At 44.1% G+C, this 26,462-nt stretch overlaps 1 protein-coding gene across 6 annotated transcripts; it reads left to right on the forward strand.

The window, feature by feature from the left end:
* Nucleotides 1-118: 118 nt before the first annotated feature.
* Nucleotides 119-25,077, forward strand: ALDH18A1 (aldehyde dehydrogenase 18 family member A1). 6 transcript variants are annotated; one of them, XM_027692286.1, is made up of 18 exons: nucleotides 119-1,250; nucleotides 6,859-6,982; nucleotides 9,677-9,900; nucleotides 10,717-10,866; nucleotides 10,953-11,057; nucleotides 12,383-12,541; nucleotides 13,126-13,216; nucleotides 14,840-14,964; nucleotides 15,727-15,871; nucleotides 17,252-17,325; nucleotides 17,959-18,058; nucleotides 19,119-19,339; nucleotides 20,325-20,462; nucleotides 20,572-20,767; nucleotides 20,921-21,042; nucleotides 22,199-22,385; nucleotides 23,267-23,362; nucleotides 24,292-25,077. In XM_027692286.1, exons 2-18 carry the CDS (start codon nucleotides 6,889-6,891, stop codon nucleotides 24,471-24,473), a joined length of 2,409 nt encoding a protein of 802 aa, XP_027548087.1. In that variant the 5' UTR covers nucleotides 119-1,250; nucleotides 6,859-6,888; the 3' UTR covers nucleotides 24,474-25,077. The 6 variants fall into 6 exon arrangements, with proteins under 6 accessions (XP_027548087.1, XP_027548089.1, XP_027548086.1 ...); XM_027692285.1 differs by lacking the exon at nucleotides 119-1,250 and adding an exon at nucleotides 3,515-3,579; XM_027692288.1 differs by lacking the exon at nucleotides 6,859-6,982 and having other exon boundaries at nucleotides 1,130-1,250.
* Nucleotides 25,078-26,462: the final 1,385 nt, after the last annotated feature.

Below are 26,462 nucleotides of genomic sequence, written 5' to 3' on the forward strand. Positions count from 1 at the left end.
GAAAAACTTGTAATTAGTCAGGGTATGAAGGGACATAATGCGAATTAAACAAAACCAAACATGCAGATTTTGGGGTAACTTCACATGTTTACCTTTGTGAGTGTTTGCATGGTTTATTAGCTGGGAAAGAATTCCATGCAAGTGTCTGCTGCTTCCATGGATTCTGATTCTGGGGCAGCCCGTGCAGACTGCGCTGAACACTTTGTGTTCCAGTGTTACACAGGGCTGCTGGTACCAGTATAGCAACAAGCTTGGATTTTTAGGTAGACGTGGCTTCTCAGCTGTGCCTTTGCAGAGCTTTTAGTAGAACACATCTGTAGTGTGTCCTGTGTCTTCTGATGCCTCTGATCTGTGGAATCCAGAAAATTAATTTACAGGTGACAGTAACTGAATTAACAAAGGGTTAGCTGGAGAAACTTCCCAAAAGTCAAATGGCCAAGTGTGTCAGGATATAGCTTGAATGAAAAGGATCTGGCATCCCTATTTTCTGCATTATTGAGATAAATCAGTTAAGAGTGACTACAGAGATACTGTTCATCTATGAGCTGCAAAGATGTGAAGTAAGAATGCATCACCTTATACTGTAATTCTCTGCCATACCTCAACCTCCAACATGTCGTATTTTCTAGCTCATGTTTGGATCGTCTGACATTTTGTCATTGCAAGAAATGGAGCTGGAAAGAGCCTTTTCCATAACCTGTTCTAGCCTGAATTAAGGCCTGTACAAATTCTAGCCATGCCATAGCAATGGATGCGCATTTAGAATCTGCAGTTTCCTATGACAGTGTATTTTAGTGCTTGTCATGTTTTTTTCCCCACTGCCTGATCTTAAATAGCCTCCTTTGCAATCCAGTATCCAGCACGGTATGTCAGTGGCACACACCAGGCAGGCTCCTGTGTCAGATGCACAGGATGGAGTGTTTGTACTCCTTGGGAAGGGCTGGGACAGCGCTGTGGAATGTCCCTGCTGCCCGCACTGTGTCTGGAGCCAGCTGTCCAGCGTGCCATTTTTGGGGCAGTAGGTCTGGTTTTACACTGTCCGAGTGAAGACGATCTTTACTAGATGATCTTTAAGGTCCCTTTCCAAGCCTGACCATCGGTTCTTGGAAGATGCAATTTTGGATTTCAAAGGAGGAGCAGCTACAGAGCCCGCGGGCGGGGCCGGAAGCGACGTGAGGCGGCGGCGGCTGAGGCTGAGGGGAGCCGGGCAGAGCAGAGCCGGGCCGGGCCGGGCCGGGGAGAACCGGGCGGTGAGTAGAGCCGATCAGAGCCGGGCCGGGCCGGGCCGAGCAGCCTCGGCCGTGCCCACCGTCCGTCGGTGCTGCCCGTTCCCGTCCCGCGCGGGGCCCGGGAGCGGCCGAGGGATGAGAGGAGAGGAGGAGTGTCTCAGCCTTGGCGCTGCCGGGCGACACCCGCAGCCCCGTTCTCCCGGACCCCGCAGGCTTCCCGGAGCCGCTCAGACTCGCGGTCCCGGTCTGCCGGCGGTCCCGGGGCGGTGCTGCCGCGAGGAGCGACCGGGAACTCGCAGTTCGGTCCCCTGCGAGCACCAGACGAGCTGGTTGGAGCTGCACGGGCCTCCACCCCCCTGGGGCCCTGTGAGAGCAGAGCTGCTGTTCTGCAGGTTTTCTTTCCTTGCTGGTGGTCTCTTGTGGCTACTTACAAGATTTCTCCATGCCCAAAGAAAACATTTAAATCCACCTGACACCTAAGAGTCACTACCTAGGTTTTGACCTGACTTGGTGATAAGCCTGTGTTCTTCACATAGTGTTTCTTCACGGTAGACAGGACAGGATCAGATTAGAAGTTTTTTTAAGTAACCTGACAGCCCTCAGAAAAACGTAATAAAACTGTAGATAAAGGAGACTTAATGAGCAAAGCTTACACGGTTTACCAAAAGCCTTTGGCAACTCTGTACTGTGAAGTAAGGACGAGTTTTATTTTCTTAAATAAATAATATCTCAAATATTTCCATAAATGCTTATACCTGAGCTGACTCTCTACTCTAGAATTGACAGATACTTGAAAGTGTTTACCTTCTTTGTCTTCCCAGATTTGCTCTTAAGGACACTGAGAGAAGCAATTACAAAGGGTTAAAATAAAGTTTTCTTCTTCCCTGTTCTCTAGTAAAGTATTTATGTTTAGTCACTTCAGAAACTACATTACCTTTTCCATATTTGTACCAGTGAATATTATTTGTTGTGTAAAATGCTTTACTGATTTATTTCTGTGTTTGCTGTATTCCCTTGCTCTTCTCAGCTACTCTGTACTGGATTGTTATAAAAATGGTGTTCAATAGCAAAGTGAGCATCTTTCAGGCTTAGCTTCAGTAATTTTTCAGCTGCTCTTGTTGCATGTTGTGTTAGTAGGAATATGAAAGCAATGCTATTTTCATGTTTTTCTGCAACATCTAGGGAAAAAAACACCTGAGGGTCACTGTATATGATACTCTGAAAAGTCAGCTGAAGATGTAGTGAAAGTCAAAAAGCAAATAGAATGGTAGAAATTATCACTTAAGGAATGAATGCAGAATAAAAAAATATATTATGCCACTATATAAATCCTTGCTTTGTCCAAATTTGAGTACTCTGTGCAGTTCTGTACAGCATATTGGGTAACATGCTGTACTCTGGGCTAATTGGGGAGGTAGAGGAAGAGCAATGGAGATGATCGTATATATGAAATAGCCTTGATATGAGGAAAGCTCTGACGGGAGAGCTCACCAGTGTCTGCAGCTTTCTCTCAAGGGGCAGCTCCAACTCTGCTCCCTGTGAGCAGTGGTAGGGCCCGAGGGAATGGCTGGAGCTGTGACAGGGCAGGTTTAGGCTGAATCTCAGAAAAAGGTTCTTCCCCCAGAGGGTGATCAGGCACTCAACAGGCTCCCCAGGGCAGTGGTCAGGGTCTCAAGGCTTCCAGAGCTCAAGGAGCATTATGACAACCCTCTCAGGGACAGGGTGGGATTATTGGGGTGTCCTGGATATGGGCACGAGTTGGACTAATGGTCCCTGTGGGTCCCTTCCAGCTCAGGAGATTCTAGGGTTCTAAATGATTCTATGATTTTCTTAATTTAGAAGTGAATGCAAAGGGGATAATGTGAGGTAAAGTGAAGACTAAAGCCAGCACTCTTGCCCTTGTGGAGGGGTTTGTGTTACAGTGGAGAAAAGAAAGGATATAAATGGCCTAAGGAGCTAAAGCCACTCTCACAAGTGTGGCTGCACAGCCCTTTCATCTGCTGTCTGCAGACATGTGAGAACAGGGCGAGTCCAGGTGAAGGAGGCTGTGGGAGATGGCTCAGCAGCTCGTGCCGTGGGTAGGGCTGTCTGGACTAGTCCGGGACCAGACAAAACGTCTGTTAACGCTGCAACTTGTAAAGCCCAGGATTTTGTGCTGCAACGTGGAACGGAGTTACATCATCTGCGGGACGGCGGGGGGGGCGGGGGCACGGTGGGGCCCGCGGATTGGCTGCGGCGGGTGAGCGGTGCCCGCGGATTGGCTGCGGTGGCACAGCGGGGCGGGCCTGAGGCCGCGCGGCTCGGCCGTGCGCGGGCGCTGCTCCGCGAGAGCCGCGTCAGGAGGCGGCGGGTGCGGAGCGCAGGTGGCGCGGGGTGGGGCGGGGGGTCCCGGGAAGTCCTCAGGAGGTCCCCGGCCGGTCCCCGGCTGCTGCGGTTCGCGGGCCCGAGCGACCCGGGAGAGCCGCACGGCCCCTAGGTTTCCCTCCCCGGCAGAGACGCAGCCGAGGGGCCCGGCCCTGCCGCCGCTGCTGCTGCTGCTGCTGTACAGCGCCGGTTTTGCTGCGGCCCCGGTTGACAGAGCGGGGCTGGCACAACGGAGCAGCACCGAGCTCTCGCGGGTGTGGCCCGGGGGCTCTCGGGAGGCCTCCGGGGCCGGGACACGGGGCGGCCCCGCCGGGATCCTTCTGGGCAGGAGGAGTCGCGTGGCACTCGCTGCTCTGAGTCGCCTCTTCCCTCTGCGTGGAACTGCTGCAGAACCCGGCGGAGCTGTTCGCGAGCTGCTCGAAACACCATTTATTTGAAGGATTCCTTTCTTTTAGTCAGCTCTTCTGAACTGGCGCCCCTCTGGGAAGGTTTCTAGGGTTTAAGTTTACACGAAGAACTGCAGATGAGTTTTGGGTTTTTTCCCCTTTGCAAAAGTTTTAGTTGGTAAGGTGATGAAGCGGTTTAAATAGCAAAAGCCTCTGCATGTCACAGAGGACTTATTTGTGTTGTGGTAAAGACTACCTGGCAGTTGTGTGCATATCCTTGGAACTTGATTTGTCTCTACTTCGTCGCTTAAGTGTAGTACAGAATAGGTTTTTCTATCAGTTTGGTTTCCAGATTTTTTTCACTTGTGGAATGTCCTAACACTGAGATATTTGCCTTTATATATAAAACTGTGAGAAAAGTTTATTTAGTTTATTTTAATCAACTCACAGCAGATACTTATGGACATCTTACGGGTCTGCGGCCAGCAGACTGAAAAAACAGTGTTATAGATTGTTGTTGTTCAAGGCACCAGTTTTAGGATTTCAGATCTCTGATTGCTTTGGAAGGTGACTAAGTCTATGTACACTGATCTGGAACAGAATAAATGTGCTGTGCTACTTAACAGCTGTTTTGAAGATAAAAGTATATGAAAACTAGCCAATAGTATTGCTTTCTATTAGCAACAATATAAGGACAACTTTCATCATTTAAAGAGATAATGGGAAAATGATATTTTTTAAAGGTCATGTTCGGAGGCTAGTTTGGAAGAAGTAGGGTTTTCTGGTGATAAAAAAAAATTAAGCTGATGCTAGGGGAAATACCTGAATAATGCATTTTGCATTTCTTTCTATTGCTCCCTCTAAGTAAAGCAGAAGTATTTTATTATTTTTTGTATTCTATTTTTAATTATGTAACTTTTTTTAATTTGTTACTGAAGACCAGAACCATTCCGGGTATGAAAATGGTGGAAATGTGAGTGGAATGGAAAATGAGGATTGAAATTAGCTTTAAGTCCTTGATTGAGTGAGAGGAGAGAAAGGAGTTGGAGTGGCCTTTAAAGAAAGCTTGTGGCTGACAGCATACCTTGTGCTCTGTCTGTGCTTTCTGGCAGCATCATTTCCAGTTCACATATCTCTTTTCATTTTCTTGATGTCTGCTGCTGCTTTAAACTTCTGTTTTCTTGTTAACTTGGTCTCCTTGCCTTTTCTCACAAGTTTCAAAAACATGCTTTTTTTTCCTAATCTTTTTCCTTCCAGTGATCCACGTATCTGACACTTCTCACCCTTCACTGTCTGCTTCCCTTCAGCAAAGGTGTCTCTGGCAAAGGGAAACTGGAGACAGCCTCCCAGGAGAGGGTTGCTCTTAGTTGCCAGCAGCCCTGTAGTTAGAGTGGTGGTTCTCCCACTCAGGATACTTTTGGTGGAAGGGATTCTGGATGAAGGACCCGTTGTTTGCCAGCTCTGGTTGTCAGGACTTTGAGCATCCCTCTGAGACACAAGGAAGATCCTGTTGAGAAAACTGTCTGATAGTAGGTGTTGAAGGTGAACTTCAGGGTGGAAGGCTGGAACAGCCAGACCACCTATGAACGGTGGGAATTGTGCAGCCCCAGAGGCAGGCACATGAGGTGCCTGGTAAGGGCTCACAGGGGGAATGTCTAGTTAGGACTGTTTCCCAGCTCCTTGAAGTTTTCCCTGTTATGAGGAGAAAACTGAGTACTTGCTTGGTTTCATCATCTGCTCTGAGTCCTTTGCCTCATCCTGGCAGAGGTCTGTATTGCCATTTCAGATGAAATGCAGAATTGGAGGGACATTGCAGATTAATATTGTTAAAATGGCGTGCAGTGTCAGCTTTACTAGACTAGAGAACCATTATCTGCTGGTGGCTGCCTTGTCTAATGTAGAGGTGTAGATTTTTGTAAGGATTATAGTGAGGGATAATGGCAATGCACTGATGCAGGATAATGTTCACGTACACCCTGGCACTGCTATAGTTGTCCTGGTATTTGTCATAGCAGCCTTCCAATGCAGTTACTATAAGACCTCTGTGCCCTCTTTTTAATACCTTCTCTGTCCCATAGCTTGTGCAGGGGTGTTTGCTTTATTCCAATGGTGCAGAGAAATGGGTTGAAAGCAAGTAAAGGAAGCAAAATTTTGTAAAAGGGGAAGGATAGTGTCTGAGAGAACTGGATGCTTGTTAATCTCCTTTGGTTCCTTTGTGATAGTAGGTGCATTACTTCAACTGGAGCTGTCATAGGAAATTGCTAACTCTCTATCCCTTGTTTACTGTGTACTTGCTCTAGTGAATTTTAGAACTAGAAGAATCCTGAGTGTTTACAGGTTCAGTCAAGGGAGACTAATGTCAAGTACCTTGGAAATTCGTGTCCTTGCTTGCAATCATGGATAACATCTTGTAATTTGATAGCGCTCAAGGAAAAGTGAACGAGCATATTTCCTGTATTAAATAGGGCTGAGGTTCATGACAAGTGTAGGAGATGCTCTGTTGTGGGGTGTGCAGAGAAGTCTGGATGATGCAACCTCTCTCTCTGGATTTTTTTTTTCTTCCAGGCTTCTCTGTGGACAAAATTAGGACTTTTATCCATTGTAGGTACATTCACTAATAGTGTTTTCCCTTCTTGGGGAACCATGTTTTTTTCTTTACCTTTATAATGATCTTCTGGCAGCAGGTAGAGAACAGGGGCCTTCAGTTCTTCTTGGCTGTAAGCAAATTCTGCATAATGGAGAAGGGACTCAAGGAAATGGTATTAAGACTGTACAGAACAAAGATGAGTTGGAGTGGGGGAGTGGGTGAAGAGAGAAATATAGATGGAAAGTCACTGATATTTAACCAGTTTTCCCCCTTCCTCCCTTTTAACTTGCAGATATCCTTGATTTGCAGAAGGCATCTCAGAATGTTGTGTCAAGCTGCTCTGAGCCCTGTTGTCCGTTCCCCGGGATGGTGCTTTGTATTGTCTCCACGTGCTGTGGCAGCCATTCCCCGTCCATGTATGTATGAGAGACAGCACACCTTTCTAGTACTGCTGGTCACTGTGTCTGGGCATGTCTGTGCTCTTTGCTGTGGTGAAAGGAAAATCATCTCATCAACATCATTCAAACTTACAACCCCTGAAGTGAACTGCAGTTGAAGCTCTACTTTCTTAATGTTACTTGCTCCCTCAACTCAGTAGTATTCATCTGGATGTCTGAGTTTGTGTTTTTTTCATTCTGACATGCATTTCAAGCAAAAAAAAAAATCAGTTGTGAAAGTACTGCTACTGTAAAAGTTCTTTATTTCATCCTCATACATTCCTAGAAAACAAGATCTGATTATGTCTGCTCCCCAATCTGCCTTTTCACCCCACAGATGTCTTGAGTAAAGTAAGGTGCAAAGCTCAAATTTATTTGGAATAGATAAAAGTAGAAAGATGCTTGCAGGAAACCTGAGTGTAATTACATAGGTGCCCTGTAAATATCTCTTCTCTGAAAATCTAACCTGAGAGAACCATTCAGTGTCTATTTGATGAGTAGTCTGAAATAGAAAAGGCAAAGATAGATAGACTCCATTAGATCAAGAGATTAGCTGTTTACCCTTGCAGGCAAGATTAATTTCCCATTGGTCTCTGTGTTAACAGTTCTCTTTTATTAGTAATTATATGAATTAAATGTGGAAATCTTGAAAATGTTAAACTTGTTTTTTATGATCTACAGTTCTGTTGACTTCTGTATTTGTAATACTTCTAAAAATCCCTCATTTTCCAAAGTCAGTAATTTTCACAGTATTAACTGTGAATTTATTCCTAAGTATTGACAGTATCCAACAGTGGAGCAACTCTTGTTACTTCATCAGTTGTGATTTAAAGCTGGAGTGATCATTTATCACAGTTTTTTTTTGTTCTCCACTGTTTTCTGTTTGTTCTCCACTGTTGTTTTCTGTTCTGTTCAGCTCAGGTGTATTTTGAAATTCTGCTTCTTTACTCCTGAGAAGCAAGCCTCATGCAAGTTGCATAAAAGGATCTGTGGTGCCAAATACTTGAGTATGTTTCATATGTTTCCCCTTCTTTATTAAGGAAGTGAAACTGTTGACAAGGTGCAAGATGTAAAAACTGGGATGCCTTTAAATCTATTTGTCTAAAACATGGACTGGTTGGCTCTTTCAGTTCCTTCCTAATTGCATACGGGGCAAGTTAATGGGCTTGCATCACCAGAAGTGTTTGGCATACGTAAGGTGAGAGCTGATTTCACATCTCAGTCCGGTGTAAAGTAACTAAAAAAGGCAGGTTTATGCAGCCATAGAGCAAGATTAGCAGTTAAGATTTTATTAGAGATTAATTAAGTTCTCTGCTTGTTCTAGAACTGTTGTCTTTTCCCTTGTTTTTCTGAAAAAAATAAATGGTTTCTTTTAAGATCCTGGATAACCCTTAGCAGCTGCCTTCTTGGAACCTTCTAAATCCTGAATCTCTAGCCAAGAGAATTGGAAATAGATTGTTTTTACTCCTTTCTGGTTATACTGTGTAGGATAAGCAAATACTAAATAGTAAGGTATAATGCTGGAAAGAAGAGTTAAACTGGAGTCCTTCACCCAGTTTTTCACAGACCTTATTTACATTCACAAGTATTCCATGGTGAAAATGAGGGGCAAATGAAACTCCTCTCGAAATTGCATTTCCTACTTTTATTTGTGTGCCATGTTAATGCAGCCCTCATTTATCATTAATCATTTAAGCTGCTTCCATGTGTATAATGAACAAAAGATTTATTTAATTAAAGCATTGTTAAAATTACAAGTTTCTCTTTTATGTAGCACGGTGTTCGTTCCTGTCTTTCTCCAGGAGAACTAGCACCAAGAACAGTCACTTTTGGATTAGAAATTAATGCATTTTGTATTATAGAGCATCAAAATTAGAGATAGTGAACATATGAAATAAAATCAGGTAACTGACCATGGCATAGGATTCAGTTTACTGATTTGTAAAGAAGTCTCTGCATCTTCAGATGAGATGTTGGTTAGGATTGACTAGAATAAAATAATTTAGTTGTAAGTCATCTAGTCCCACTGCCTGATGCCTCAGGGCTGCAGGGCTCAGCTGAAGCACACTACTGAGGGCATTGTCCAAAGGCTTCCTGAACCCTGCCAGGCTTGGGGCACGACTGTGTCTCCTGTCCCAGGGTTCGGACACCACCACACGACTCCGAGTTCGTACGTTCATCCCCCTTCAACTGCCCCTACTAAAGCAATGTGCAAAAATACCTGACTCAGGGGTGTTGTAAAAGCTGTGTTTCTTTTCTTTCCTAACTGTCAAGCTTTCTTTGCTACTACAGACAGGAAAACTCTCTATGACTGTATCTAATGAGGCAAGGCAAAGGAGATTGTTTTTAAAACTGGTCTTTGTGATGTGAGCTGTGTGGGCTCTTTTACAGTGTCCCTCAGTTTGGTCTTCTAGATTCCCAGAGTCAGAGATCTGTGATGCATGGGATATTGCCTTCAGATACCTTAGGGGTGGTTAGTGCTGCTCAGATGGTACTGGTTCTTGCTGTGTTTTGGTGAATTGAAAGCTACTTGTCTTTCCCAGTCACTGGGAAGTGTGTGTTGTGAGCTTTAGCCTTGGAAAGGGAGGAAATGTTGCATGACCTCAAGGGCGTAAAGTCCAAACAAAACACTTAAAACTGCTTTTCTTTTTTTTTTTCTTTCTTTCTCCACAGACCTCCCTCACCGTAACCAAAGATTAAGCAATGAATCCATCCGCTGTTGGAGCAACATTCCATTTCTCACGGTGCCGCTCAGCCGTGCCCATGGAAAACCCTTTGCACACCGGAGCGAGCTGAAGCACGCCAAGAGGATCGTGGTGAAGCTGGGTAGTGCTGTTGTGACCCGAGGGGATGAGTGTGGCTTGGCCCTTGGAAGGCTGGCTTCAATTGTAGAGCAGGTAATCCTGAGCCTGAACGTTTGGTTTGACTTCAGATGCTCCAGGATTGCTGAGTGGTGCAGAAGATTGTAGTAAACCCTCTTTTTCAATCGCTTGTGCTGCGGTTCCATAAACCAGGTAACTCAGGACATCGTTGTTTGAAGGTGTGGTGGGTTGACCCCGACCACCAGCTAAGCATCCACACAGATTCTTGTTTGCTCCCCACACCTCTGTCCCATCATTAGTGGGATTGGGAAGAAAGTGGGAAGAGCAAAAGTAACCCATTTCATGGGTTGAAATAAAGACAGTTTCATAAGTGAAGGAGAGGGGAAAAGAAACAAGTGATTCTGAGGCAATCGCTCACTACATCGGACTAGCAGACCATGCCCAGCTGGTCTTTGAGTGGTGGCCACATTGGAAGACAACCCCCTGCCTTTTGCTGTTCTGCAACCCCAGTTTTATTGCTGTGCATGACATTACGTGGTTTGAAGTATCCCTTTGGCCATGGTGGTAGAGAGGTGAGGGATGTAGAAGTGTTAGCATGTAATATGTATTCTGAAGATTCAAGCATGATTCTGTCATAAAAACTGGTATTGTGAAAAGAAGGTTTAGCAGAAGCTGTAGATGGCGTACAGTCCTTGGCATAGCTCCTCAGTGGGTAGGAAGGTGTGCAGAAATATCTTAAAGGATGTTTGCCTTGCTTTGTGCATCCATGGATGAAGCACAGCACTTGTGTCAGCCAGAACTGGTGAGCATAAGGTTGTCTATAACAGCCAGGACTGTCATGCTGGCAGTGAGGGTACACCAGGCCCTATTTCTTTTTTTCTGTACTTACAGGTCTCAATGCTGCAAAACCAGGGCCGAGAGATGATGATTGTCACCAGTGGTGCTGTAGCCTTTGGAAAGCAGCGGTTGCGTCATGAGATCTTGCTGTCTCAGAGTGTGAGGCAAGCACTTCATTCAGGCCAGAGTCAGCTGAAAGACATGGTGAGAGGGTGGTGGCACTCATGCTTTTTCTTAAATGTTGGCTGGTACCTGCTCCAGTCACTGACAGCTGCTCTTTGTCTTTGTAGGCTATTCCAGTGTTGGAGGCCCGAGCCTGTGCAGCAGCAGGCCAGAGTGGGCTCATGGCCCTGTACGAGGCCATGTTTACACAGTACAGCATCTGTGCAGCTCAGGTAAGGCACTCCCTCCTTCCTAGACTGACTTGCTACTTTTGCTGCTTATTATTGTCATATAAATGGTACCTTATCCAGGAGTGCCTTGCTAAGTATTTCTGACATGGAGTTATCCATCGTCAAGATAAAGCAAATATGCTTTTTCCTTCTGAGGTTCAGGTGTGTCCTGCTCTTATATAGCAGGGAGAGTCTGTTAAGATCTCTTCACAAAAGCTCAATGGCGATCCAAAGTGAGGATTTAAAAATCACGAGTGGTTAAATTGCCACGCAATCTGTAAGGCTGGTGGAAGTGCATATCCACACTTCAGAACTTTCCGCCCATCTGCTCCTCAGACCTTTCTAGCTTGTGGATGATGGTTTTCCTAGTCTGAGTCTTACACTGAAGGCTGCCACTCTATCACTTGAACTACTCTTAAACAGGCTTTGCTTATCTTAAATCCTCTGAGAATACAGAATTGCATTAACTGTAAGGCCTTATTTGTTTAGACACTTTTAATGAGTTAAGAAGCCTAGTATAAAGTCTTTCTTGGAGGAAGTTCTTCCCGTAATATGGCAGAGCTGATATGCCTAAAATGTTTACGTATAGCTAAAAATCACTCTAGGTCGTGCTGGATTAGAATCTTGTTAAAGTCTGTAGACAGCTTCATTTCCTTTGATATAAACAAATTCCTTGTCTCTGCCAAAAAGGTCAGAGCATACACGGGATTCCAAGTGCTATTGTAACATGTGTGTGCTGGAGTTGTTTGCTTAGTTCTCAAATATCCAATTACAGAGTAAAAATAAAAAAACCAGTCTCTCCAGAGCAGACATTGAGATTTTTTTGGTCTTAAAATACCAAGAAGAAAGGGATGGTATCTGCATCCAGGAGGCTTTAATGACAAAATTCTTTCAGAAAAGCAAGTGAGTTCTAGTGAGCTGAAGAGAAGTCTGGAGATAAAGCATCTCTTCTGCTTGCTACAGGTAGGAACATGAAACTGTGATGAAAATCAGGAAAGGCAACATCTTGAGTAGTTTGTTGAATTGTTTAGGTCTGAGTAGTTACCATCAGCATCTGTGTTCTGATTATGGTTTTATTTTTCCAAATTTGCTCTGGAGTGTGTGACCTGTCAGCTTGAGAAAGGCTCTGGTGGAAGTTAAGGCATGTAAACCTATAATGTTGTGGGAAGAATAGTTCTCACTTGTATTCTATATCCTTGAAACATAGTTTCTGTTTCTTTAGTGACCCAAAAGGCATGACTGCTCTGTTATGACATGTTAATACGTAAGTTTATGATTCTGTTCTCAGAAAAGGTGGTAAGCTAAGTTTTTTTTTTTCTTCCTCTTAGATTTTAGTCACCAACCTGGATTTCCATGATGAACAGAAGCGTCGCAACTTAAACGGAACGTTACATGAGCTTTTAAGGATGAATATTGTCCCTATAATTAACACCAATGATGCTGTTGTTCCACCTCCAGAGCCAAACAGTGATCTGCAGGGGGTAAATGTGGGTAAAGTATTGCAAGGGGGTGGCTCCTGCTTGCAGATGGTACAGCTCTAATGTGTACTTGACTATTGCCATAACTGGGGACCTCTGAAGCCTAGAGCAGGGAAACACACATCCACAGTTAGTGTGGACAGAGAGCACTGGAAGACTGTGCTGACTTGTCTGTGTCTGTTGTGATACATTGTTGTGGGGTGAAAGCAGGGCAGATAATGTCTGCTCTGACAAAACCAAGCATGCCTGATTTGTTTTTTACCAAATAGTTTAAGTTGGAAGGGACTTGTGCAGGTCATCTAGTCCAGCACCCCTGCTTAAAGCAGGGTCAGTGCCTCTTGCCCTGTCCCTGGGCACTGAGGTAGAGAATGCAGGTATTGATGCCACTGCTTTGTCATTTTGATATTGCTGTACTGCATTCCAAAAGCAGATGTGCTTTCACACAAAGATCACCTTCGAAGTCGCAGTGGGTGTGAACAAAGTAGCTCAGGAGGCCTTGTTAGTGCTGAGGTAACTTGCTTTTGTGTGTTGCCACCAAACATTTCTTAGCTCCTCCTGCTCCCCAGTGCTGCTGATGTGCACGTGCATTGCAGGTGATCAGTGTGAAGGACAACGACAGTCTGGCAGCACGACTGGCTGTGGAAATGAAAACTGATCTCCTGATTGTTCTCTCAGATGTAGAAGGTTTGTGAGTAATTTCTTTAATTTCTTTTTAGTTTTAATGAAGTTTTACAGTGGATTGTCAAACCAACCTCTTTTCATGTTTTACTGATCTCTTCAGCTCATCCCTTTTGCATGAACAATTGCGACATACTCCTTAACTCCTTCAGGCCTGTACCCCCTGCTGATGCTGTGGAATAAGCCAAAGACTTATTAATAATAATAATAATAAGCCAAAGGTCACACTGTTGAATGTGGGTGGGTGAGAATGCCTGTGAACCTGAGACTTGTTCAGAACCCAGAATACCACGTGTACTGTGGTACTTCTTTCAGCTTCTAGAGTTGTATGATAGTCAGGAGCACCCTGCAGGATAAAGGCTGTGTCTAGAATAAGGATTATAAAGATTATAAACCAAATACTATTCTACAATAGTTTGTTTCTTCTGGCAGCAGGTGCTGTCTTTCAGTGAATTATCAGCAGAAGTCCTGGTCATTGCTTTCCATATACTTTGATCTTCCAAACTTTTTCTCTCCCAGACTTTTGGCTTACACTGCTCACGTCTTCTGAGCTGTGCTTTGTGGCATAAGCCTGTTACCTGTGGATGTTGAACTTTGTTTTCTAGGCAGAGGAGGGTAGTGGGTGCAGTTTCACATCAGTGCAGACCACATCACCTAAGTCACAGCCTTTTCATCTTCTCCAGATGGGTTTCTTTCAGTGGATCCTGGACTTCAACACATACTTTAGGCCTTGAGGAAGGAGGTGATGTCTTTCCATAAATACAGTTGCTTTTAGCAGATTCAACCAGGTTTCATGGTTGATTCTAGTCGAAATGACTGTCTGAGAATAACTTATAAAAGCAATAGTCAAAACAACTTGTAAAAAAAGTTAACACTCAGCACACCCACCCTGCAGGCTTATTCATTCAGTGTGACATTTTGTTTATGGAAAGATATGTGTCCTCTCCTTCCCAAGCTGTCAGGAATGGACACAGATAGTCTGCACTTGTGCCCTCTAATTTGTCATGGCACTATTTGTTCACACAGAATTTCTGAGAAGTGTGATGCAAGAGTTCAAATTTAATGTGTTAGATAAACTAAAGTGTCATCCAACTCCAAACATAGTTACATAAAGTTATTTGATTTTTAAAAATATTAGTAGAGTATGTCTCTGTAGTGTTGTGTTCCTTCTTAGCAGAATTCTGAACCCTTTTTACATGTTTCTGAATTGCCCAGTTTCTCACTGTACAACCCAGCATTCAAGAATATCATCTGAGGCTTTGGTGAGGAGTATTGTCCTTTGTCTTTTAGGTTGGGGGCTTGTGTATGTAAGGCCTGATGTTGAACATATAAAAGCTGTAAACTGTCTCTAACCTCAACCAAATATCACTACCTCCCAGCTTACCTGCTGCTGTTCAGCATGTGGGGTTTTGCTTTCTTATTTGTTAGGCTTTCAATAAACCTATACTTGAGACTGCCTGTGAAGTGTTTCGTGCTCAAAAAGCAGGGTTCAGTGGAAGTTTTCAATCCTTTGAAGTGGAATACAGCTTTTTAGCCCCGTGTTGCTTGGTTTGTTTTATTTTTTTTTATTTTTTCATGCATGAGCTTTGGACATGAGGGTATATAACTGATTTTTATTGTTTATTTCAGGACTCTTTAACAGCCCTCCAGGATCTGATGATGCAAAGCTCATTGACATATTCTACCCAGGCGACCAGCAGTCTGTAACATTTGGAACCAAATCCCGAGTGGGAATGGGTGGCATGGAAGCCAAGGTAGAAATATGGAACATTTGTTTTGTTTTTGGGAAGGATGTTTTTGTTGAATCAAATAAGTAAAAAAATCCAATGAGAAGCTGAATAGGAAAAGAGTTGGTAAAAACTTTGTGTGGAAACCTGAGTAACCCTTCAGCAAACTTCATAACTTCACCAGAGGTTTATAAGCAATGACAATACCCCAACATCTTGATCAGAGCAGCCAGGGGTGCTCAGACTGATCAGACGTTAAGGGAGTAATGCAGACAGCTAATGGTATTGAATAATATTTTAATATTATATAGTAATGGCCAGCACCTGAGCAAGAACAGTGCTCTGCAGTACAAGTAATATCATGTGGTCACTTAAAGTGGATTAAGCTAATCCATGATACCTAATCAATGTCAGAAAAAATGGCAACAGAATATTTTCAAAAAAGAAAATTGGATTTCTTCAAAGAGTAATAAGAACTTTCAACATAAGGTAATGGTGAGAAAGAACATATGACCAATGTGCCCTTGCAGAAGTCTTGAAAAAAGCAAACTGTTAGGAAAATTTGAAGTGTGCTTATAAAGGGGCAGCTGGTTAAGGAAGGGAAGGTAAAGTGCAAATACATGATCTCATTCAGTGCTACATTATGGAAATTCCTGAAGTGTGTTGAATGTTCTTTGAAAGCATGAGTGGTCAGTCTGGAGGTCAGAGTGGGCCAAGAACTCTTGTTGTGAGTGGTGACTCAAATAACACAAGTGAATTTTTTGGAACTGGCTCTATCCTTTGCTGTAGGTGAAAGCAGCTCTGTGGGCCCTCCAAGGAGGCACCTCTGTAGTGATTGCAAATGGAACCCACCCAAAGATCTCAGGTCATGTCATCACAGATATTGTGGAAGGGAAGAAAGTTGGAACTTTCTTTTCAGAGGTAAAACCTGCAGGTGAGTACAGAGATAATGTGTACATTGAGAGTTGTAGAGATTTCCTGAAAAGCTAAAATTTGTCTAGACCCGTGCAATAAGTGGGAAACCACACTCTGCTTGAAAAATGGATTTTGAAAGCTATTTTCTAGAGTAAGGATAGAAAATGTTGAATTCCCTGCTTTGGTTCCCTTTGTGACCTTTGCAGAATAGGGTAAGTGTGGAGTGATACTTTTGACTTGCACTTTAAGCCAAGTGAATTTCTTCATGTATAATCCTTAATGGATTTCTTGTATGAATGTGTCAAATTATCCTTTGAACCCACTCTGTGTCACTATGGTCAAGAGCCTTTTTGGTTAGTCCCACTATCATAAATTTATATCAGCAGTAAAGCTTTTAATCTTGTGATCCCACTCTGAGTGCCTTACAAACACAGCAAACAGCCAAAGTCCCTGTGGACTGTTGTGGTGTTTACTCCAATCTTCTCTTTGTCTTCCATCTTCCAAGAAACACACTTTGGAAATTCAAGTAACTTTTAGAAATCAACTATATCTGCTTACATACATATCAGTTTTCTCAAAGAACACCAAAAAATGCCATACTTTCAAAAGTATGATATCACTGTAAAAAGATGTTTTAACACGTCTTAAGTAAGTCTAATTAATCATGTGTCTGCAAGTCCTTTTCTTACACTTGCCACTACACCTCTTTATATGTTCCATAACATTGGAGTTCCCACTCTGGCTGTTTCCATGGGTCCCTTCTTAAAACAGAAGTTGGGTTGTATTTAGCACCTTCAGGTCATCTGGTTTACAGGAGATTTCAGGAGAGTTAAAAATAACAACTTAGTTTATCCATGAGTTACTTGTGAACATGCCTGAACATGATGACTTGTTTTGAAACAGAAACATAAATTACCTGTTTCATATAATTTCAGCACCTTTATTCTAAAATGCATACAAGGAGAGACAGAGGGAAAGCAGTTTTTCTGTGAGCTGTTACAGAATTGGGCTTTGGCTCCCATTATTTTTCATATGTTCCCATGCATACATTCCTCAGCTGGATACTTAAACTTTTCAAAGTTTGCCTCCTTTCTTTCAGAAGCCTACTATGTCTTGAGATATATCCTGCTGTTCTTTTGTCCTTTGTCCAGTCTTTTTGATACATGGTGCACACTCACCACATCTCTGTGGTGGCTTTACATAGGGACCACAGCAGTACTTTTGTGTCAGGTACAGATTTTTCTGTTTTAGCATGTGACTTTTTTCTTGAAATTTCCATTTAAGACTCTTTACCTGCTTTCCTGATCTGAGCAAAGAATGGGAAGTTAGAAGGCCTGGTGTTCACTTCTGCATATGCTGTCACTTTGTCTGCGTGGCATGGTTTTGGTTTTTTTTGCAGGCCCTACAGTAGAACAGCAGGCTGAGATGGCTCGAGCTGGTGGCAGGACCCTGGCAGCTCTACAGCCTGAGCAGGTGACAGAACAGTATAGCACCTACTTGTTAAGACTCTGCATGTGTGGCAAGTTTTACAACACGGATTTATAACATAAATGGGTCCTTTGGGACAAGAATCTATTCTTTGTGTGCCAGATCTGTCATTTGTATTGTAGCATCCTCAGAGATGAGAAGAGCCAAAAGATAATGTACCTTGGGGCTGTGGAGTAAAACATGCTTTCATGTGGGGTTTATAAAATTTCTGATAGTGTCTAATAGGACAGAGAAATGAATTGTGGTCAGAGCTGCTGAAGGACTGACTGGAATAACTTGCTTCATTCACTCCTGTGTGGAGTTCAACATACCACATGTATGCAAAAGCAGAGTTGTAGGCAATCACTGCTCTGCAACTGGGCACAAGGTGCTCCTAAAGGAAGAATATGTGAGTTTGGTGAAGAACACCTGGCACGGAAAGCAAGATAATAAAAAGCAAAATAAAGGTTGAAACAATGTTCAGCCTTATTTTTCAATATGATGCAGGCTGGAGAAGTCAGCTGGCCAAGTATTGGGAGAGTTAACAGTGAGAGGATGTGTCATGGAGCGTAGGGCCCAGATGTCAAGTGGCTGAGACTTTGTGTGAGAGGTCAGTTCAGAAGCTGTTTTTTCTTTCAGAGGGCGGAGATTATTTATCGTCTTGCTGACTTACTAACTGACCAGAGAGAAGAAATTCTCTTGGCAAACAAAAAGGACTTAGAAGAGGCTGAAAATAAAGGTAATATTTCAAATCTTTCTATGGTAATAGTATCATCTTGAACCTCTCTGGGCCTCAAGACAAAGAGAAGAACTCGAATCTTCTGTTATTTGGGATTGGGTACTATGGCTGGCACAGATTAGTCAACCTGGGGCTTTGAGAGCTTGTCAGTATAAACAGCTGCAGCTTCCTTCATTACATAAAACAGTTGCCTTCATCAGAGAAGATACTAAGGCCCTGCAAAATACCAAGTGATGTATTATAAAAAAAACCCCAAATATCATCTCTGTTACTGTCATGCATAGAGTGAATATTTTATGGGCTGGTTAAGGTAATGTTTGGCTCCTGAGGGGAAGGCTGTCGTCTCTACACTTAAATTGATGTTCTCCAAAGAGAACTGTATCCCCTTCTGATTGAGGAAGGTTCTCTTTAGGTGGCTTGGATTAAACCCATTCTTCTGTGTTAGATGGATGCATTCATTGAGAAGCTGGAATTGAGATGTGTACACACTGGCATAGCAAATAGATGAAAAGGGCACATCATGAATTGTAATAATCTGTGGAAGATACCAGGGAACCGTTTATTACTGCCCAGAGTATTTTAGGGGGCGTTGCTGGGTTAACTTAATGTCTGAATGTGCTCAGACTAGAAAGTTCTTGCCCATATTCACAGCAGTGCTGTGAATATTTCTCTGCTTTGGCATTTCTGTTTGTAAAACAGATGAAATTACTGCCTGGACCTTCCAGAAATACTGCAGGGTTAGAAATCTGTAAGAAATTCAGACATGCAGCAGTACTTGAAATAGGACAAACTTTGTCTTTGTAGATGTTGCTGTTGCTTCATGTACAAAGCACTTAAGCTGCATTAAGTGAAAATGTGGGGGCGAAATCACAGTCATATTTGAGTGGTTTTATTGTGACTACCAAACTTAACGCTGTGCATTTTCCATCTCAGGGAGGTTACGTGCTGCAGTGTGGAGAATACCTGAATTTTCCTGAGGCTCAGCACTTGCTTAAGTCACTTTTGCTTGAGCCCAGGCAGACTAGCACAGATTTCCAGGACAACTTTTTCTTTCTTCTAGGGAGACTGGCTCTTCCTTTGTTGAAACGTCTGAGTCTGTCCACATCGAAGCTGAACAGCTTGGCCATTGGGCTGCGCCAGATCGCGGCGTCCTCGCAGGACAGCGTGGGCCGCGTGCTCCGCAGGACACGGATAGCAAAGAACCTGCACCTGGAGCAGGTGACAGTGCCCATCGGGGTCCTCCTCGTGATCTTTGAGTCTCGTCCGGACTGTCTCCCACAGGTGTGTAAGGGGGGCAGATTACACTGCTGGGAATTCTTTGGTGATGGAAGAAAGGGTGTTTCTGTTGGTGAGCAACTATGAGACTGCAAGAAGTCTTCTTTCAAAAGACTTGCTTAGATTCTTCTGCAATTGATTTTGTTGGCATCCCTGTTTTTTCTGCAGAGATATTTTCAGAACTTACTTCCGCAGTGCTCAGTTAATCAGGCCTGGGGTTTTTTGTTGTTGTTTTTTCAGGGGTAAGAGGGGGCTGGGTTTTTTTTCTTTTTGGTTGGGTTTCTGTTTTTTGTTTTGTTTTGGAGTTTTTTGGTTGTTGGTTGGTTTTGGTTTTTTTAGGGGGGGGAGGGCAGGTTGTTTTTTATAAACCTGATGTATAGAAGGAGTTATCATACATTCAGATGGTGCAGGTCCCGTGTGTGTTTAAATGAGTGTGTGTTCAGTGTCCAACTCACAGCCTGGGGGGCTCCTCCCAATACGCTCTTATTTTCTCTGTCCATGCTGTACACAGCTGAACTGCAGGCTGGGATTAACCAGGAACTGGCTCATACAGATGCTAGGACTTAACAGGAGCTGTTAGGAATACAGAAGCTCATAGGAAGAGCTTCTTAGCCACTTTCTGCCACAACGGTTAGGACAAGAGTTCTTGCTCCTAAAATTTTTCTCCTTCGGGTGTTTGCCCACACAGCTGCCCAGTTCTTATCAAACCCTGTGTCCAGGATTTCCTCTGACTTGTCCACTGCAGTCTGCCCCGGCAATAGTACCTTGAAAACTCAAGTTTGTTCCTGAAACACTGACACATAATTTCTGTAGTTAAATGTGCTGTTACTTGCAGGGATTTTTTGGAGCCATAAAAGGAAACCTGGAGATTAATATTGAGTAAATCAACAGCACTAAAAATCCCGGTTTTATTTTGTGAGTGTCATTCTGACAGAAGAACCAGATTACATTTAGGGATTTTTTTTTCCCCTTCAATAAATGCTTTTGACAGGTGTCTGCTTTGGCCATAGCCAGTGGAAATGGCCTACTACTTAAAGGAGGGAAAGAGGCAGCACACAGCAATCAAATCCTCCATCATCTGACACAAGAAGCACTCTCCATTCACGGAGTCAAAGATGCAGTGCAGCTGGTAAGTGCTTGGAGTTCAGTCAACTATTCCTTTGCTATGGTATGTATAAAAAGTATAAGCAAAACTTGAAAGTTCAAACTGTAAACTGTCGGTATTGCAACTACCACAGGTGAACACGAGAGAGGAAGTAGAAGATCTCTGCCGTTTGGATAAGCTGATAGATCTGATCATTCCACGTGGTTCATCGCAGCTGGTCAGGAATATCCAGAAAGCTGCCAAGGGAATCCCAGTGATGGGACACAGCGAAGGGATCTGCCATGTGTACGTGGACACGGATGCCAGCGTTGAGAAGGTCACACGGATAAGTAAGCTGTGAGAGGGTGACTTAAACCTCATGTGTGTAATTCAACTTCGTGTTTGGAGTATGCATTGTAGTTATGGTCATTTATTATGCATATGCTGTTCAAAATCCTTGTCATGAATGTTATGTAACCAAGTTATCTACTCTTAAACCTCAGTCAGAGACTCAAAGTGTGAATATCCTGCTGCCTGTAACGCTCTGGAAACTCTCCTGATCCATCGCGACTTGCTGAGAACCCCGTTGTTTGATCAGATCATAGACATGTTGAGAGTAGAACAGGTTAGTCACTCATACTTGTGTTTTGTTGTGTGGGTTTTGTTTGGTTTTTTTCTAACAACTTGAGAAGCATTTGGTCTGGCACACTCTGTGTGAGTTTTCTTGATTTTGGACCCAGAAACTCCTCTGTGTCTGAAACGTATGCTTCAGAGAGGGTTGGTATCATTTTACAAAATAAAGGGTTAAAAGCTGATCAAGATCTTAGACTTCTGTAAGTGCAAGGTTGGAAGCATTCCTTTTGTTACTCACTTTTTTAAAACCAGGACTGGCCGTATTTTATTGAAGCTGTTTTCCCAGCACTGGTGTTGTACTGTCTTCTTGTCCGAGAACTTTCTAAGCAATGTGATTGCTTTAAATAATTTGAAATGAGTCCTGAGCTGGGAGCTTGTCATGGTAGGCAGCCAACCTGGCATATCAGCTATTTGACCCTGTTTCTAGTTCACCAATCTGCCAAATTTCCCAAAGTATGGGCGTATTTTTCTTACATTGCATGTTGTGGGTTAACTCCAGTGGCTAAGCATTATCCAGCTGTCTGTTTTACTCTCCCCTGCCCCAAGTGGGACAGAGGGAGAGAATAAGAGCAAAAGCAAGGAACCTTGTGGGTTGAAAGATAAGTTTAATAAGTGAAGGAAAGAGGAAGAAAAAAACCCAACAATCCCCCCCCCCGAAAACAAAACAAAAAACCCACCAGCCTCCCAAAACACCTGCAAGTGAGGCAAAGCCAATTACTTGTGGTCTGCCACAAGCAGACCAATGCCCAGCCAGTCTCTGAGCAATGCCTGCCTTCTTCAAAACCTTCTCCCCTCAGTTTGAAGGTGTGCATGACCTTCGCTGTGCATGACATTGTCTGGCATGGAATACCCCTTTGTCAGTTCTGGTCAGCTCCCGTGGTTGTGTCTCCTCCCAGCTTCCTGCACACTCCCAACCTTCTTGCTACACGGGGACAGAGTGGGGGGGGAAAGAGAAAGCCTTGATGGTGTGCAAGCTCTGTTCAGCAACAGCCAAAACACTGGTGTGTTTGTAATGCTGTTTTAGTCACAGGTCCAGAACATTGCACCACAGGGACTGCTGTCCATCCCACACAGAGTACAAGAAGCTACACTTTTCACCTGGCAGGCTCTGTTATGGTCAGTAGCACAGAATGTTTCTGGTATTGCAGGTGAAGATTCATGCTGGCCCAAAGTTTGCATCTTACCTGACATTCAGCCCTTCCGAAGTGAAATCTATGCGCACGGAATACGGGGACCTGGAGTGCTGCCTTGAGGTGGTGGACAGCGTTCATGAGGCTGTTGAACATATCCACAAGTATGGAAGTTCTCACACGGATGTTATTATCACAGAGAACGGTTAGTGACCAGTCTCCTTCCTTAAGCTACTGTTTTGGTTTGACTGCCAATTCCTGATTTTAGTGTAACTAATTACATTGTAGTAGTTCTTCTCTCGGGTCTGTGCCAGTTCAAAACCTAACTAGGGCTGTGCCGAGACTCTCCAACCAAACCAAGCCCAGAACTGAAAATCAGCTGCGTAAGGTCACGTTGATCTGCATCTGAACAGTGTGTGAGTCAAGCAGGCTTCTGTTCCTGAACCTCCTGCTGAGCTTAAATGAGTGTCACTAAAAGGCATGTGTTTGATACCATATAACCCACTGCCACGGGAGCTGGTGCACCGGTGATTTGTAGGGACTGTACTGGAAATAGAGCTGATCCCGAGTGTTTGTCTTGTCACTAAGGGCAACTGATCTGCAGTTCACAGTCTTGCATGTGGTATTTCTGCATTGTGGTTCCCAGATATTACCTGCAATAGCAATTGAATTTAGGATTTTTCATTATCTAGAACAATTCCATATTTTAGACTGACGGAGAGCTGACTCTAGTTTAACAGTTTGACTGACAGATGTGGTTTGGGGCAGCTGTTTTTTCTCCCCGGTCATACAACTAAATCCCTCTTTGAAGGTTCTAGACTGGATGATTTAGAATTAGACTTTTTTTTGCTTTCTTCTAGTCTTCACAAGCTTCTTTTAACCTTTGCAGTTGTGTCTACTTGGTAAGCATACTGGGAAGGAGGTATAAATGAGCATGGCTTAGCCCAGGCTGTTTATATACTGTCTGATAGGTTGCACATGAAAGTTGTATTGTTACATCTGTTCACTGGTTTGTGCTGTATTTATTGGAGTACATGACCACTCTGTAGGTAATGGATTTTATTTTTGTCTCTGCCGCTTTCCCAGAGGAAACAGCAGAGTTCTTCCTCCAGCATGTCGACAGCGCTTGTGTTTTCTGGAATGCCAGTACCCGATTCTCTGATGGCTACAGATTTGGACTTGGTAAGAGAGAAAATATTGCAGGGATGCAACTGCATAATTTGCTGGAGTGTGTGAAAAGTGTGGCAGTATGAGCCCTGGAAGATAGGATTAGTCTCTTATCTTACTGTCTAATAAGAGGTTTCCAGGAAAGGTTCTGTATGAAAAGCTGAAGCCTAGACACACAAAGTTGGTTTGAATCCTTTGCAGCTCTGTTCAATCAAAGTGTGCTGCATGCATATGGTGATAGAACAGTGCAACCCAGGATGTGAAACTAGTAAACAGTTTTCCTTTTGTTTCTCTTCCCAATGATGCTGTAAAGAATGACATGTTTTGGTCCTGCTGGGCAGACTGAGCTACTGTCCAGTGTGCCAGCCCTGCAGTGTTGAATGAAGGGCAGGAACCAAACTGAGTATGAGTTGCTTAAATAAACAGATGTACTTCTGTGAATTGCAGAAGACAAGGGAAACATTCTTTCCTGAGGTAGAAAGTCTGAAGTCTCCACTGCAGGCTGTTAATCTGTTATCTGGAACATTCAGTGTTCCATGTGATTCAAAAATTTTAGTTAAGATCTTGCAATATCTCCTCAGTGTGATAAAAAAAGATGTAAGTTCATAATCTTGACCAATTTAGCTATTGTCTTTTTGTTTTAAAGGATTAAACCCTCAGGAAACAAGTTAAAGTTCCATGTAAGAGATTCCTCTCTCTCTTGCATCTTTCTTTCTGAAAGTAACTCTGTAGCAGCCAGAAGTATAACCATTACAATTTAAAATGTAATAGTTAACCTCTAACTTTTATATTGGGAAAACAGAACTTGTGGCATTTGGAGAGGAGCAGATAATGGCAGGTCACTGAAAGGCAGGCGGCTTTTTGACATAAAGGTGCACAACTGCTTAGTATGAAGTGAACAGCATCAGGAGATTAACTGCCTTTATTTTGGGTGTTTCCTACAGGTGCTGAAGTGGGAATTAGTACTTCTCGCATCCATGCACGTGGACCAGTGGGAATCGAAGGACTCTTAACTACAAAGTGGTTGCTGAGGGGGGACAATCATGTTGTTTCTGACTTCTCAGAGCACGGGAGCATGAAGTATCTTCATGAGAGCCTCCCACTCCCTCAGAGAAATGCCAACTGAGAATGCTGGGGTTGGAGGTAAAACCCAGGGGTATAATTATTTCCTGAAGATGTCCAGGCTTCAGGACAATCTCTCGTGAAGGAGTTTGTCTTTCATCTTCAGGAGCATTGTCCTTGGTCATTTGTGGTACAGTTAATACAAAATGATTGCATTGATGAGATTCCCCCCCCCTTCAGTTTCCTTAGACAGTATCTGCAAACTGACCTCACTCCTCCCACAAACAGACTTTTCCAAATCATGCAGGTAACGTAAGAAAGGATTTCAACATCTGCTGCATTCTTTTTTTGTCCCAATGCTCCCTATAGCAAATATGCTTGGTGGTGGAGCACAATTTTTTTTTTTCATAAGTCTTTGTTTTATTCAAGTGTCTGTTCTGGAGAACAGAATCAATAGTTTTGGTTTTGAGCGGTTTTTTCTTCAGTTTTATGATCATGGCAGCTCTTGAAAGCCAGAAAGCTTTATGCTTAGTTTCTTTGTATTTGATAACTCTTGAGACGGGGACAGATGTTCCAAATGTGTAGTAAGCTTTTGACCAAGAAACCTTTTATATCTAATTCTTTGTATTGTTGACTATTGTAGATAAATAACATAATTGTCTGCTGCATGAATTTTGTTATTTATTTGTACGAAAGGTTTATTTTTCTTTGCTTTTATATAAAACTTAACCTTCCACAACCCCTCCTCCGACAGCAATTCTGCTTCTATGATGGTTTGTCTAGAGTGAAGCTCTGGCTCTGTAGGAATGGTTCCCTTGGCCGCAGAGTGGAGGAGCTCCCTGCAGGGCGCAGTGTGTCCCGCTCTCTGGTTCTCCCTGCTGGCTGCAGCATGTCCTGCTCTCCGGTTTGGAGGTCGCTGTGGGGCACCTATGGGTCTCTGGGATGTTCTGGGGCATCTGTGTGGCCCTGGGGAGCCCCTGAAGGTCCCTGCGGGGCAGCCGGGTGTCCTTGGGGATCCCGGTGTGTCACTGACAGGGCGCTGCGGGCCCCCCGTGGGTGCAGATAAGCCCCGCCCTCTTTTATGCAAATAAACTCCATATATGGGCTGCCTGCCCAAGGGGCGGGGTGCCGCCCCTTTATGCAAATGACCCGTGTGTCAGCACCTCCTGGAGGCGGTGCCGAGGCGGTCTCGCCCCCTTATGCAAATAAAATCCATATATGGCGAGCGTGTCACGTGTGGTGAAGCCGCGCGCTGATTGGTGAAGAGGGAAAGCGGCGGGGAGGCGGGAGGAGGCAGCGCGGCAGCTCCTGAAGCGCTTTGGAGCCCCCAAAAATGGCGGGGTGTCCCCCCGGGTCCCTCCATCTCTCCGCCTGGCCCCTGCTTGCCGCTGTTTCCCTCCCCTCCTCCCTCCCGGCCGCCCCACTCTGATTGGCCGCCGGCGTGAGGCGCGCGGCGCTCCCATTGGCTTAGCTCTTCGCGCGTCTCCGCAAAGACGGCGCTGATTGGTCAACGCCGCCGCGGCTCCTGGCGCCGTCCTGTGGCTACGGGGAGCCGCGCGCTGATTGGCTGAGCAGCGAAGGCGCCGCTCCGCCAGAGGGCGGGATGTGCTGAGGCGAGCGTCGCGCTGATTGGCCACCGGGCGGAAAAGGGGGGGGAGCGACAGGGTTGATATAAGGAGCGGCGCGGGGCGCGCTTCTGCAGTCTGGCGGCGGCGGTGGGAGAGGCGTGGCGGTGGTTAAATTAACTAATTAGCAAATTTAATTAACGGGAGCTCGTGGGGCTGACTAAGGGATTAATTAAGGCGTTAGTTGGCGCCGCGGAGGGTTTTGAGGCGGTTTTGGGGCTTAGTCGGGGAAATCCGGAGGGGTTTGGGGCCGGTTTTGAGCCCATTTATTGCCTTAAATTAATTCGTTGCCTTAATTTAATCCCGTAAGGAATAATTTAATTATTTAGTCGATTAATTAGTTTTAATCGCGGGTGTTTGGCGGAGCTTTGGGGAATTTTTTGAGGAGTTTCGGGTGTTTTATTAGGGGGCTTAAAGCTAAAAACACC

The sequence above is a fragment of the Neopelma chrysocephalum genome, unplaced genomic scaffold (genome assembly GCF_003984885.1).
Source record: "Neopelma chrysocephalum unplaced genomic scaffold, ASM398488v2 Primary Assembly neopelma1_85, whole genome shotgun sequence".
NCBI classification, from domain to species: Eukaryota; Metazoa; Chordata; class Aves; order Passeriformes; family Pipridae; genus Neopelma; species Neopelma chrysocephalum.

Excerpts from the sequence above, each read along its gene's own strand:
- ALDH18A1 (XM_027692282.1), top strand. The coding sequence starts at position 6,646 with ATGATCTTCTGGCAGCAGGTAGAGAACAGGGGCCTTCAGTTCTTCTTG. Across the intron at positions 6,983-9,676 it reads GGCAGCCATTCCCCGTCCAT|ACCTCCCTCACCGTAACCAA; the intron begins GTATGTATGAGA and ends CTTTCTCCACAG. Across the intron at positions 10,867-10,952 it reads AGAGTCAGCTGAAAGACATG|GCTATTCCAGTGTTGGAGGC; the intron begins GTGAGAGGGTGG and ends TTGTCTTTGTAG.